The 14,168-nt window shown below is 38.3% G+C and overlaps 1 protein-coding gene across 2 annotated transcripts in view; it reads left to right on the forward strand.

Annotated features, from left to right (window-relative positions):
• The window catches only part of COL6A3 (collagen type VI alpha 3 chain), a 125,967-nt gene that overhangs the window by 51,763 nt on the left and 60,036 nt on the right, over positions 1–14,168 (forward strand). For both annotated transcript variants that reach the window (XM_020802374.3, XM_072977174.2), the window contains 5 exons: positions 1,479–2,078; positions 4,723–5,322; positions 8,743–9,345; positions 10,467–10,813; positions 13,860–13,938. In XM_020802374.3, the coding sequence (XP_020658033.3) occupies positions 1,479–2,078; positions 4,723–5,322; positions 8,743–9,345; positions 10,467–10,813; positions 13,860–13,938 (2,229 nt within the window). The remainder of the gene's footprint in view (positions 1–1,478; positions 2,079–4,722; positions 5,323–8,742; positions 9,346–10,466; positions 10,814–13,859; positions 13,939–14,168) is intronic.

A 14,168-nucleotide genomic window follows, 5' to 3' on the forward strand; every position in this document is an offset into this window, starting at 1 on the left:
ATTTCCTCTGACTTAAAGTAAAAAAAATTATGCCTGGCAGATCATCTCTGCCATAAACATATTGGGACTTTCATTCATAATTTTTCTGTTTTAAACTTGAGGAAGTGAATTTCATTCACAAAAGTTTGCCTTTAATGTTTGATTTTTTGGTGGTCTAAATAAATGTATCAGCTCTTCTACTTTTGAATCTCCATTTCTCTGCCCACAAATATGCTGGAGAATGTAAAAACAATAGTTACACACACATTTAATTTAGATTTCTAAAGTGAAGACTCTTCAGATATTGTATCTACTATTCAGAATAGACTTGATATGGATGCATGTGCATATGCATGTTGAGTGCATGTTACATGACCTGATGGTGTTAATGCATTATCTATGACCTTGTAGACTTTTTGGGAGTCCCATGTTAATAAGTAATAATGATGTTACCAGCGCTTCTTTGTTTCTTGAGTACTCAGGACCAAAAATGCTACTTTAAAAGTATAATGAAATTAATTCCACAAAGTTCCTTCTCCCCCACGAAGAGTAATTGTGACTTTCTATTACTCTTTAGCATTTATCTTGAGTCTGGAAGGGTGGTAGTGTTTCTGTTTTGGTGTTGTTGTTTTTAACAAGACCTGACCTGTGCCAACTTACAGAAGCAAGGAACCTTGTTTGTTGTTCCTCTGACTTTAGCACACTTCAAGATGTGTGGGAGGTTTCATCCCCCACTTCTTCAATTGCCTGGAGCATCTCAAGTCTCTTTAGGTTGTACAGGATGTGTGGTTAGTTGTCTTGCACACTTCCTTCAGTATGATGAAGTTGTTGTGGAAACAACAGACAAAGTTTAGCTCTGATCTGAGCAGGGTGGGGACCGTATTCTACAGGGAAAAAAATTAGAACAGGATACTAGTGTAGTGTGAAAGTAGCAAGTTACTTTTAGATCCAGTTTAATGATAATAAATTGTGAGTAGAGATCCTTATGGAATAATGGAGCTAATTACTTTCAAGGGTAATATCCCAAAGTCTAGAACATCTACCATGCAGTTATTTCATGCTGATACAGAGCAGTGAGGAAGGCTGATGGGTTCCGGGACGAGTTTCTATCCTTTGTGGTCAGATAGGGAAAAATGGCGGCTAATCATGAATTTTGATTATAGAATACAGTAACACTGCAAAGTAGCCCTAACTCTAGTCACTGCCTGAATAGGTTGAATAGCTTTCTACTAGGTTTGCCTAATGAGAACCTCATGAGATATTAATTTACGTGTACCTTTAAAATGTACAGTTTTTAAAAAATGAAATTGGCCAGTATCCTTTTCCATACAGGCTTGCGTGCCATGAGACAAAGTCACACTCAACCTGAAATTGAATCAGGAACTTTTTGATTAACAGCAATCCTCTACTCCTGGTGACATCACTCCTACTATGCCAGTATACAAGCACTATACCTTGCTTTGTCCTAGTTTCATTTGCAATCTTTCTTTCTTCTATAGGAGATGGAAAAAAAGATGTGGTATTCCTTATTGATGGCTCCCAATTTGCAGCTCCTGAATTCCCTTCTGTTCGTGAGTTTATTGAAAGGCTTGTAAACAGTTTGAATGTAGGTTCTGATCACACTCGGATAGCTGTAATTCAGTTCAGTGAAGATCCCAGGGTTGAATTTCTGCTGAATGCACACTCCACCAAGGATGAGGTGCAAGCTGCAGTGAGAAGGCTAAGACCCAAAGGAGGAAGACAAGTGAACCTTGGTTCTGCCCTTGAGTATGTATCGAAGAATATCTTCACAAGGCCTTCGGGAAGTCGTATAGAAGAGGGTGCACCACAGTTTTTGATCCTTCTGTTTTCTCGCCAATCTGATGATGATGTAGAGGACCCAGTACTCCAAGTCAAACAAGTTGGTGTGGCTCCCCTTACTATTGGAAAGAATGTGGATCCTGAGGAAATGGTCAAAATAGCTCTTAGTCCTGAGTATGTATTCCAGGTGTCAACCTATCAGGATCTTCCTAGCCTTGAACAGAAATTAATAGCCCCTATTACAACTCTGACTACACAGCAGATACAGAGGCTCATTGGTGATACAAGTCTCTCTCCAGGTAAGGATGGTTTGTACTGTGATTCCTATGAATAATCATTGCCAACGGTCTTCAGCCATCCAGTTCTCCCTGCTGCTGGGGAAATTTCCTACCTGGGCCTTTGTTACAGCAATTAGCACAGAGTTACACCAGCCCCTAGATCTCTAAAGAATTCATAAAAAGATTCTGAAAGAAGAACATACTGTAACGTTTCCTCATCCCCAGGATTGGTAAACAGAGTTCTTAATTCTCTGTGGGTTCTTATTCTGCACTTGGGCAGGAATAAACACAAGCAACCAGTAATTGTCACTTTCTAGAGTCAAGTCTAATTCCATGTTTATGTATATTTTAGTGTGCATGAATTTTCAGCTCTGAAACATACAGGTCGAATAAGAATAGTTATTTCTATGTCCAAAGGCTCTTCTCTCCTTATTCCTCGTAAATAAATTATAGGATTGCAGACCGCCAAGGGTGATTGAGTCCACCCTTGCTGGAGCAAGAAATCTACAGCTAAAGCACCTCCATAAGTTTGCCATCCAGGCTCTGTTCAAAAGTCTTCAATGAAAGATGGTTCCAAGATATTCTGTTCCACTGCAGATCAGCTCACATTGTCAGAAAGTTCTTAATATTCAGTCAAAACTCTAATTTTTCTAATTTGAATTAATTAGTTTGGTTCCTGTCCTCTTGAGCTGCAGAAAACATGCTTGATCTATGACAGCCCTTCCAGCACTAGAAGATGGCTACGATATTACCTCTCAGTCCTTTCCAGGTTAAATATATCTGGCTTCCTCAACTGTTCCTGATAGAAGTTGCTTTCCAGAACTTTTGCCATGTCATAGCTATCTACCACTGGACATGTTCTAGCTTGTAAATATCCTTCTTAAACTGTGGTCCAGAACTGGACACTGCTCCATTTGCTATGACCTTTCTGGAATCAACTTGAGTTGATAAACGTCATCTATCCCTTACTTACATTGCACCTTGGCTACTGCACTAGGTCTACCTTTGAAAACAGTTTGGGATCTTCAGCTAGTGCTACATGCAGCAGATAGAACAGTATCAACACCATATAACCCTGATTCTGAAAAGCCTGCATAGGTTGCTAGTTGCTCACTGGTCCAATTCAAGGTGTTGAACCTTCCAAGCACTTAATAGCCTTGGGACCATAATGTGTAAGCAACCTCCTATTTTGTTGTCTGTTTAGTTGCTAACATCTTCAGAAGCCATCTTGAGAACAACAAAGGCTGTGGAGACCCACTTGACAAGCAGAGAGAGAGGACTTTCTGTTGTGTAGCCCCCAGACAGAGGAATGTTTTTTTTCAGAATTGTCGCCTGTTTCCATTTGCACTGCTTTTAAGAAAGAAGGGGAAGAATCTTTTTATATTGGTATAAAGTATTGTATGATTTATTATGATAACTTTACCTGTATCCTTAAATCATTTTAATGCTTTCTTTGATTGTGTGTGGTTCTACTTCATTTCTATGATACATTTTTAAATGGTTTGATGATGAATATAAGCCAGCTTGTTAGAATACTGACATTAGAAAATGTATATTTTAAAACTTGAAATGCGGAAGTACTTCAGAAGTCTAGTCTGTGCAAACTAGGTGATAATGTAGACAGTCTGTGCCTGGTTGTGGAGTCAAACTGCATGTGAAGTTATATATGTAGCTAATATGCATGGTGCTTTTTAAAATGCATATTGCATCTGCCAAAGGTTGGAAAGTTAATATTTATTGGAATGAGGGCAGGCAGGGGCAGGGAATTTAATCCTGCTGCCTCTTGCTTTGTTTTGGGGGAAAATACCTCTTCTGATGCTTGCACGCATGTGTGTGTGCGTGCGCGCGCACACACACACACACACACAGGCACACACAGAGGTATACTCCAGTAGATCAACTGTATGTTGAAGGATCTGTGTGTCTTTCTGTACTCCTGCACATAGAAAAGGAGTGACTATAGTTCAGAAACAGGTTAGTATGCCATACCTGTTGTTTGTAAAGTTGCCTTTCACAGCCATCCTTCTCATGAGACCAGACAGCAGGGCCCAGGGGCAATGAAAGTGCTGGTCTGGCACCTTGCCCCCATTGCCACCCCAGGATGGTAACACCTACTCTCCAAAGCCAACCCTTTCCCCCCTTTCATCTTTCTATAGATGAAGTGGAGGTAAGTGGTGGTTCTCAAGGCTCTCTGTAGGAAGGAATGGCACCTTTGCTACTTTGTTTCCACCAAATTAATTGGAGGAGAAAGGGAAGAGAATGACACAGCAGTAACCACTAGGACCTCACCCCCCACATGCCATTGGAGGAGACTGAGGCAGCAGTACATCTCAGGGCCAACTCTACAAAGAACGGCCTAGTTTTCTTGAATGCCTGCCTTCATGTGTAGCTATCCTTGGGAAACACTGTTACCTCATCCTCCAGTGGCATGAAGGGGTACCATCATATTACTCTGCGTGCAATGTGTATGAAGGTGGCTGTTTGCCTCTTCATTCTTCCAGTGGGGGAGGGGGAGGGAGGCTTTAAATCACTTTATATTGGCCTGCCTACCTCAGCACTGCTCTTGCAATCCAGATTATTTTTGATATATTCAAAGCATATACTCTCTTGTGTGAAATGAAGCCCAGGGTCACTCCTGTTTCCTCTACTTTTTCTCTCTTTGCAGATATTGATAGTGAAGCAAAGGACATTGTCTTCCTTATCGACAGTTCTAACAATGTCAGAGAGAATGGCCTTGCTCACATTCGAGACTTCATTATTCGGATTGTCCAGCAGTTAGATGTTAGACCAAGCAAAGTGAGAATTGGTGTGGTCCAGTTCAGCAACGATGTATTCTCAGAGTTCTTCTTAAAAACCTACCCGACCAAGGATGCTGTGTTGCAAGCCATACGCCGCTTGCGGTACAGAGGTGGTGCTCCCTTGAATGTTGGGAAAGCTCTGGATTTTGTCATGAAGAACCACTTTGTTAAATCTGCAGGGAGCAGGCGAGAAGATCAAGTTCCGCAGCATTTAGTTCTCTTGCTTGGAGGGAGCTCCCAGGATGACATCGGAAGACCTGCCACTGTGCTGCAGACATCTGGGATTAAAAGCTTGGGCGTAGGGGCAAGAAATGTAGACAGTGCGGAACTGCAAAGGATAACCAACGATCCCAGGACGGCATTTATTGTGAAAGAGTTTAACGAGCTTCCAGCCATAGAGAGAAGGTTCTTTGCATCATTTGGAGAACCTCAAGAATTACCAATAGAACCAACTGAAACTCCTATTGGTCAGTCTTTCATCTCAAAATAAGACTTTTCAGTTATAACAGTGAGGATAATGCATTTTTAATGGAGATAAGATATAAAGACGATATGTGCACATGGGACAGAATACTCATACAAGGCAGAACTAAACATCTCTTTACACTTACTCTTTTTACTGCCTCTTTTCTTTTGGTTCCCCCACACAAAGACTAAATGCCTCTTTTATACAAAACAGGGTAGTAAGTCTGTTCCTTTAGCTATGGAGCTGTGGCAAGAAAAAGCAAAACTCAGGCAGCAGACAAGGTTCTTTTTATTGTCTTCCATTTTAATGACGACAATAAAAGGAGGCCACACACATCTTACTAGCTTCCCATTGTTTACAGTGGGAATTATTGCTTCCAATTTAGGTGGGATGATATTTTTAGGCATTCTGTGGCTTTGCAAAGAATCAACCCAGTCACATTTCAGACAGGCGAGGTAAAGATTGTCCCTTTTGTATCACTCAGTGTTAGCTACTCTCTCTCTCAATGCCTTCAATTTCTCTGACATTTCTATGAAATGTACAAGATATATTTCAGCCCATATCCTATAGCTCCATATACTTTAATGAGACAAAACAAAATACAACAAACAAAACAAATGGAAATTTCTCCACCCCCACACACATTTTTGTTGCTATTTGTTAGCATTATAGAAATAGAGAAGAAATTAGGCTCAGTCATAGAGCTTTTCAATGTCATGCCCTACTATAAGAGTGGGCATAATACAGTCTTCTAGAAGACGATGGGTGCAACTCCAGCATTCCTTATTATTGCATATGTTGCCATGCCTAGGCCTGGGGAATTGCCATCCAACAGCTATATTTTATAATGCATAGAATCATAGAATAAGAGTTGGAAAGGGCCTATAATGCTATCAAGTCCAAGTCCAACCTCAATGCAGGAATCCAAGCCAAAGTATATCTGACAGATAGCTGTCTAATTTTTCTTGAACGCCTCCAGCTTTGGAGTGCTTACTACCTTCTGAGGTAATTGGTTCCGTTGTTATGCTTCTGTAACAGTTAGACAGCTTTTCCTAATATTCCACTGGAATATGGGTTTCTGTAACTTGAGTCCATTATTACATGTCCTGCACTCTGAGATTATTGAGAACGGATAGTGTATCTCCTCTGTATGAAACTCTTTGTAGGTCCGACGTCTCTGAAAGTTGTTTTTTTTTTTTTTTTGATTTTTGGTTTGGCTGTTAAATTTTTCACTATAACTTTAGTTTTTTTCTTTGTTTATCTTCAGTCCTGCTACTTACCCAAATTCATCAATTTTCTCCAGTAGTCTCAATGTTGTTTCCAACAGATCTTCCAAAATAAACACCAAGTCATCTACGAATGCTTGTAATTTGTAATTCTCGTCCTTTATTTTGGTGCTTTTGATTTCTGGATCATTCCTCACATCCTATTTAATACTTCCAAAGTTAATATGAATAACAATGGAGAGAGTGGACATCCCTTTCTAGTGCCTTTTTTATATTAATATTATCCATCAATTCACCATTTACAATTATTTTAGCTATTTGTTCATTATATATTGTCTCAATTACATTTATGAAGTTTTTGTCAAAATCCATAGCTTTGATTTGCTGTATCATAAATTACCAATTCATATTATCAAATGCTTTTTTGGGCATCCAGAAAGATTAATGCCATTTGTTTCTCTGTACGCACCTCATAATATTCTAATGTGTCTAAGATTATCCTTAGGTTGTACCTTGTCTTTTTGGCAAAAATCCATTTTGGTCTGAATGGATTAACTCCATTAAAAATTTTTTCAGTCTTTCTGCTATAATTACTGCAAAGATTTTATAGTACACATTCAATAATGATATTGGTCTAAAATTTTTTGTATGTGCATAGTCCGTATCTTCTTTTGGTATTAGGGTGATATATGCCTCTAGCCATGTCTTGGGTATTTTAGCTTCTAATAGAACTTCGTTGCAGACCTCTTTTATTGGTAAGCTTAATATATCTTGGAAGGATTTATAAAATTTCACTGGTAATCCGTCTGGTCCTGGGATCTTATCATTTTGTTGTTGTTGTTGTTTTTTAATGGCTTCTATTACTTCCATCATTGTTATTTTCTCATTTAGGAGACTTTTAATGTTTTCTGGTACTTTAGGGAGGTTTGCTTTTTCGATATATTAAAATTTTTTTTCCAAGGGAAAATTCTTGAGTATCATACAGATCAGCATAATATTCTTTAGTTGTTTTTTATTTTCTCTTTTTTATATTATAAGTCTCTATTTTCATCTTGTAGCTTCCTTATTAACCTTTTTCGTTTTTCTTTTTTCAGTCTGTAGGATAGCCATCTTCCAGGTTTGTTGGCATTCTCAAAAAAATTCTGTTTAGCCCTTTTAACTTGTTGAGTTAATTCTTCTGATTCTAATAAGTTTAATTTATGTTTCACTTTCTCCATCTGTTTTTTTAAGAATTTTTTTCTGCAGTTCTTTTTGTAGTTCTAGTTCCAGTTTCTTAAAGTCTTCCTTCAGTTTTGTAAGTTGTTGGTTTTGTTTCTTTATTCCTTTTGGCTATATATATATGAATGATATGGCTAATCCTCTGAAATATGCTTTAGCCATGTCCCATAATCCTCTGAAATATGCTTTAGCCATGTCCCAAATTGTTTGGAGGAATGTCTCCTCTTTTTTATTTTCTTTGAAGAAGAATTCTATTTATTTTCTAGTTCTTTCCACAAATTCTTTATCCTTCAATATTCCCAACAACAATATTCACAACAAAACTTGCCCAACAACACTCTTCATGATCTTGCTAACCAATCTCAAATGACAAAATTAGGACAAATAACAAAATTAGATCCCTTTGTACTTCTGACTTGACAGAGATGCTGCATTTTCACCCTTCAAGCAGATAGCTGAAATTCATTTTAATCCTGAATTAGCTATTTTGCATCAGTGCTCTAAATCCCATGGTAATTCCCAGCTAGAGTAAACTCAGTAAATCAATAGGACATCCTTATGTACTGAACATGTCACATTCCCATTCATTCAACTGAACTTTTTTATTTAGGAGTAACCATTGCATTAGGGACAATATATTTACCACATTTTCTTTGGCTCATACAGTCTGGATGCTGGTGCTATCAAGAGCAAAGGAAAAATGAATGAGCAATTAGTGGTATTTGGATGTTGCCAAAAGAGGATTGTATTATTCAATTACTTTGCTCCATTTTCTGTATTTAATAGGGGTTCAGACAACATACTCTTCCATTTGTTGCCTCGCTATATATTCTTCTGTCTTTTTTATTACCACAAAATATCTATTAAAGAAAGAAAAATGATTTTGCTGGTTGTTGAACTGAAGCAAAGAAAATCCAAGAAAATAATGCTTCACCAAATACTTTAACACTTTTCTCATCTTTCTTCAAATCTTTCAGATGGTAAGAAACAAGGAGATGTTGTTTTTCTTTTGGATGGCTCCATCAACTTTGGAAAAGATAATTTTCAAGAAGTTGTTGATTTTGTATATGGCATAATTGATGCCATTTATGAAGAAGGCGACTCCATTAAAGTTGGCATAGCACAGTACAACTCAGATGTGAATGATGAATTCTTCCTGAAAGATTTCACTGACAAAGAACAGATCTTAGATGCAGTGAAGAGAATTGTATACAAAGGAGGAAGAATTGCAAATACTGGATCAGCCGTCAAGCACATCCAAGCAAAGCACTTTGTAAAGGAAGCTGGGAGCAGGGTGGATCAGAAGGTCCCTCAGATTGCTTTTATCATAACAGGAGGCAAGCCAGAAGATGATGGGCAGGCAGCTGCTTTAGCATTGGCACGGTCAGGTGTCAAAGTGTTTGCAGTTGGTGTGAAAAACATTGACCTGAGTGAAGTTTCGAAACTCTCCAGTGACAGCACCACAGCTTTTAGGGCTGCAACTGCGCAGGAACTTTCAGAATTGAACGAGGCGGTGTTGGTTACATTGAACGATGTAATGAAGGAACAGTTGTGCCGAGGTGTGGGAGAAGTCTCAAGAGGTAACATTTGAAGCATTTAGGGTATTTCTATGTTTTCCTGTTTCTATTCTCAAGTGCCATTACTATGTATGGATTATTTCTTCTTTTACCACCAATTTTAGCAATTCATGTTTTTTCTAAAGACATGTGGAACTAAACAGTTACATGATCTAGACTGAAATAATATTTTGCATTATTTCCAAGTACTCAGACTATTTCACATGCATTCCCATTTTGTAGTCTTTACAACAACCTATAAAGGTTTGTGATGTTATTATCCCATATTTCACATACATAACAAGAAAGTAGAATTAGAGGGTGAGGCATTAATTTCAGCAAACTAAGAAACATAGAAGCCACCATGAAGATGCCCCCCAGTAGATATGTGACAGACATTCTGTGACATACATGTATCTTAGCAATTACTGCCATGCTAGAGTAATAAGAAATCATTCCGCCTGTTAATTTCCACACTCAAGATGGCAGTGCCCAATATTACACTAGTAGTGCTGTCTTTGCATAAGGCAGAGTGTGCATAATACTACATCCAAACACCACATGTCCAGTCTTAAGGGATACTAACTGAGATAGGATTGGAAATTTATTGATAAGGCACGTATGAAAGAACGGAAGGAGATAAAAGAGTCAGAATCAATGGTCTTTGTTCATTATCAGAGTGTTGCACAATTTAAAATTATGGACACATACAGGGAAAAATTAAAAACAAATAAAAATGTGAGAAATTATTGCCGTTTGAGGTCCTAAAAGGGTTAGGGTTAGGGTTTGCTCATCAAGAAGTTTGCAATGGAAATGCACTTCCTTCTGGAAGTGAAGGATTGGCTTGTTATACACCACTGTACAGGGGACACCCAAGTGTATTCATAATGCTTTTCCACTTTTGATAAGATACAGTACATCTTTAGTAGGTATTGTTACTAATGAACTGGAAGTCAGCTCAAACCTCTTCACCATTAGTGAATAACAAAAGAAGAGCACTAACTCTAGGGCTGTGGTGAGTAAATGTGGCATAAAACATTTTCCTATTCCAGTAAATGTGTATAGATTTCATATCATAAATATAAATACCATTCAATTCAGCCCCTATTCGCTGTACAATGGAGTTGCATTTTTATCTATTATAGATTGCAGTCTGGATGTTATACTTGGATTCGATGTCTCAGATGTTGGACCTGGGCAAAATATATTCACTGTACAGAGAGTGCTGGAGTCAAAGGTTGAAGACATACTGAACAGGATTACTCAAATGCAGAAAATTAGCTGTACACGCAACCAGGCACCTACTGTGCGTGTGGCCCTTCTGGCACAAACACCTTCTGGAGTTGTAGAAGCATTTGACTTCTCTGAGTACCAACCAGAGTTGTTTGAAAAGTTCCAAGACTTGCGAAATCGTGGCCCATATGTCCTAACTGCAGAGACTCTCAAATCTTATCAGAATAAATTCAGGACGGCTCCTGCTGGAAGTGTAAAGGTATGTTTAAATTCCATTCTCATTTTCAAAGGGGGACAGATCCTGTGTCACTATAAATTTTTTTCCATTGATAGCCAAGAAATTACCTGGACATCTGTAATTACTGGCAGGTCAAATAAAACTTGATGTGCTTTCACATTCTTTAAAGTATTCCATTAAATTCTGTCTTACTTACAGCTGCTAGAAGCAGCAACAGAAAAAGAAAATCTGGATTAGAAAGTGCTGGTAAAGTATCCAAATATTGACTGGAATCTTATTGCTTAATTAAGCACATGGAAGGCAAATGGTGTAACATTCCGTCATTTCTAGCCAGTAGTTAATGAGTCTCTGCTGGGATTCTTGAGCATAAACCAAAACTGGGATTCTTGAGGATAAACCCCTGGTACTCTCAGCACCGACTTGTTAATTACCAGCTAGAAGTTACTGAATGTTTTGCCATCTGCTTTCTGCATGCACAGTTAAGCAGTAGGATTTCAGCTACATGTTCTACAATATTTTACAGCTGCCCAAGAGCTGACTGTTCGCACAAATGTGTCTATTGGCTGTACTTCCATCTCTGTTATGAGGTACCAAAAATATCTGGATAAAATTGTCTGCTAAATATATCATTGTAAGATCCAAAAACGAAAATGAATGATTGTGATGATCTTGTCTGAACTCCATGATAAGAACACAGGGCATGTGACTTTCAGGAATCATCCAGTCATAGTCAGCCCTGCCATAGAGCACAATGAAACAACCAGTTTCTGACGGCACTATGAGTATATGAAAGCAGGAATTGGCTGAATGCTGCAGGAAGACTTTGTAAAGTATTGAACCTAGCTGGGACCAGGTGCTGTTCCTGCTTCATTTCTGATAGCTAATCTTGTGCTATGACTGTGTAAATTTTATTTGTCTGCATGGAGCCATTGATACAATTTTGATGAAATAGACTGGTTCCAAGGCAACAATTTGTAGATCTGACTCCACTCTTTGGGGCTTTTGTGCCCAACTAGAGCTTTTGGAATTTATCTGGGCTATACAAAGGGTGCTGCTTATATACCACCCCATAGCACTTGAATCACTCTCTGGATGGTTTACAAGTAGAGATGGGCACGAATTAAAAAACTAATCACCAAATTCATCCAAAAATTGATGATTCATCAATGTGTATTCATATGAATCAATGACCTCAAGAAATTTGAAGCAATGAATTTTTGAATCCAATTTTTGAACTTTGCACCACAATTCAAATGCCACAAAACTTTACTTAGAAAGCTCCAAGAAATATTATCAAATGCCTTCTCTGCATCTAAAACCATAAATGCTGTTTTATGTTGTTTCCCCCCCTACAAATTCTATCACATTTATTACAAATCTTATGTTGTCTTGCATAAGGGACTAGTCCAGTCTGATCGAGGTGTATTATTTTTGTAATACTCCCTTAAGTTTGTTTGCCTTTATTGAGACAAAAACTTTATAATCCACATTAAGTAGGGAAGTTGCCGTTTATGACTATAGTTGTAGTTACACCATTACTTTCTTTGAAGATTACTGTTATATATGCTTCTTGCCATGAAGGTGGAAGTTCTTATGTTTCTCTTACTTCATTCATTGCTTTTTGCAGGGGTGTAGTAAGTTCATCCTCTAGACTTTTATAGTACAATTCTGCATGGAATTTATATGAAACAAAATGCAAAAATATTAATAAAGGGGTTTTTTACCTGATGGGGTTTTTTAATGATGGGTTTATTATTGAAAAAAGAACCAAACAAGGCTGCCCATTGTGACCACTGTTATTTATTTTAGCAACGGAGATCTTTGCAACCAAGATTAGACAAGACATCCAAATTGAAGGTTTAAAGACAGATGGAGAGGAGTTTAAGCTAAGAAATTATGCAGATGATGTTGTTTTAACCATCTGAAGTCCATTATATTCAATACAATGGGTAATGGAACAAATAGCAAAGTTTGGACTTCGCTCAGGCTTTAAAATTAATAGGAAAAAACCAAAATTATAACAAAACAACAAGAAGAAAATATTATAAAAATTACAGAGTGTGGACTCACAGATAAACAATAGACTTAACAAGAAATAATGAAACACTGTATAAGGATAATTATGAAAGAGTATGGGGGGAAATGCAGATAGAGCTAAGTGAATGGGCCAACTTAAAACTGCTTTTAGCCAGCTGCTAAAGGGCATTTTCCTGGGGGACCCAGTTTGTAGTTGTACAGCTTGGATGTCTGAAACCTGATCTTCATGAAATTTGAAGGGATTGTATAGGAGAGTCAATAGAAGCTTCTCAATGATTTTAGTGTCTCTGGGTACCTGGGGGAAAGTTTCCTGGGGGTGGCTCCTTGTAGGAGTATAACTTGGACATCTGAAACCCAAACTTCACTAAATTTGCAGGGCTTGTAAAAGAGAGTGAGGGTAAACTTCCATATCAACTTGGTGTTCTAGGTGCTTGGGAGCCCAATTTATAGGGGTTTAAAATTCAAAAACAAATTGATGAGTTGATTCATCAGGAAAAAATCATAACTTTGTAATTTATCAATCTTGATGAAACACGAATCAAAATGAATCACAATTTTTCTAATTTGTGCCCATCTAATTTACAAGCTCATTATGCAGGCTACACATTGCCCTCCCCCGAGCTGGGTACTCATTTTACCAATCTCAGAATGATGGAAGACTGAGTAAACCTTGATTCAGCAACCTGGGATTGAACCCCAGGTCATGAGCAGAGTTTTTGCTGCAGTACAGCAGTTTTACCACTACGCCACAAGACACCCATCCCTCCAATACCCATGTTTTTAGCTCCACCTCTACCACCCTTGCTTTGCCCACTTTATCTTCCAAATCTACAAGTTTCTTTGTTGTTCACCTGTGTGCCCCCTCTGTAGGTCACTACTGCAGTCTAAGTGACATGATCCAATCCAATCCTTCTCTCACTCTTCCCACATGCTCTGCAATTAATTGAGGTCCAGCTTGGTAAGTCATTGGGCAAACATGCCTACTAAATTTGAATAATGACGTTGTTGATCTGTTCCTGTTCTTTCTTAGGTGGTGATTCACTTAACTGATGGCATTGATGGTGCCAGGGGGCAGCTAGCAGCGGCATCTGCTGATCTCAAGAGAGAAGGTTAAAATTTTATGTTTTTAAGCTACCACATAAATTACAATTTGCACTTAGAAGGTCTCATAACATGTTCACACTCCTTTACATCATATTAATTAGCACCAGACAAGGACTATTTGTATTTGTATCTCCAGGGAAGCAAATACAATGCATCACATCACAAGTGCCACAGGGACCCATTTTCCTCCCCCACAACCAGCCAGCCCACTCACTGGGCTCCATATGATGTTGGG

The sequence above is a fragment of the Pogona vitticeps genome, chromosome 1 (assembly GCF_051106095.1).
Source record: "Pogona vitticeps strain Pit_001003342236 chromosome 1, PviZW2.1, whole genome shotgun sequence".
Classification (NCBI taxonomy): domain Eukaryota; kingdom Metazoa; phylum Chordata; class Lepidosauria; order Squamata; family Agamidae; genus Pogona; species Pogona vitticeps.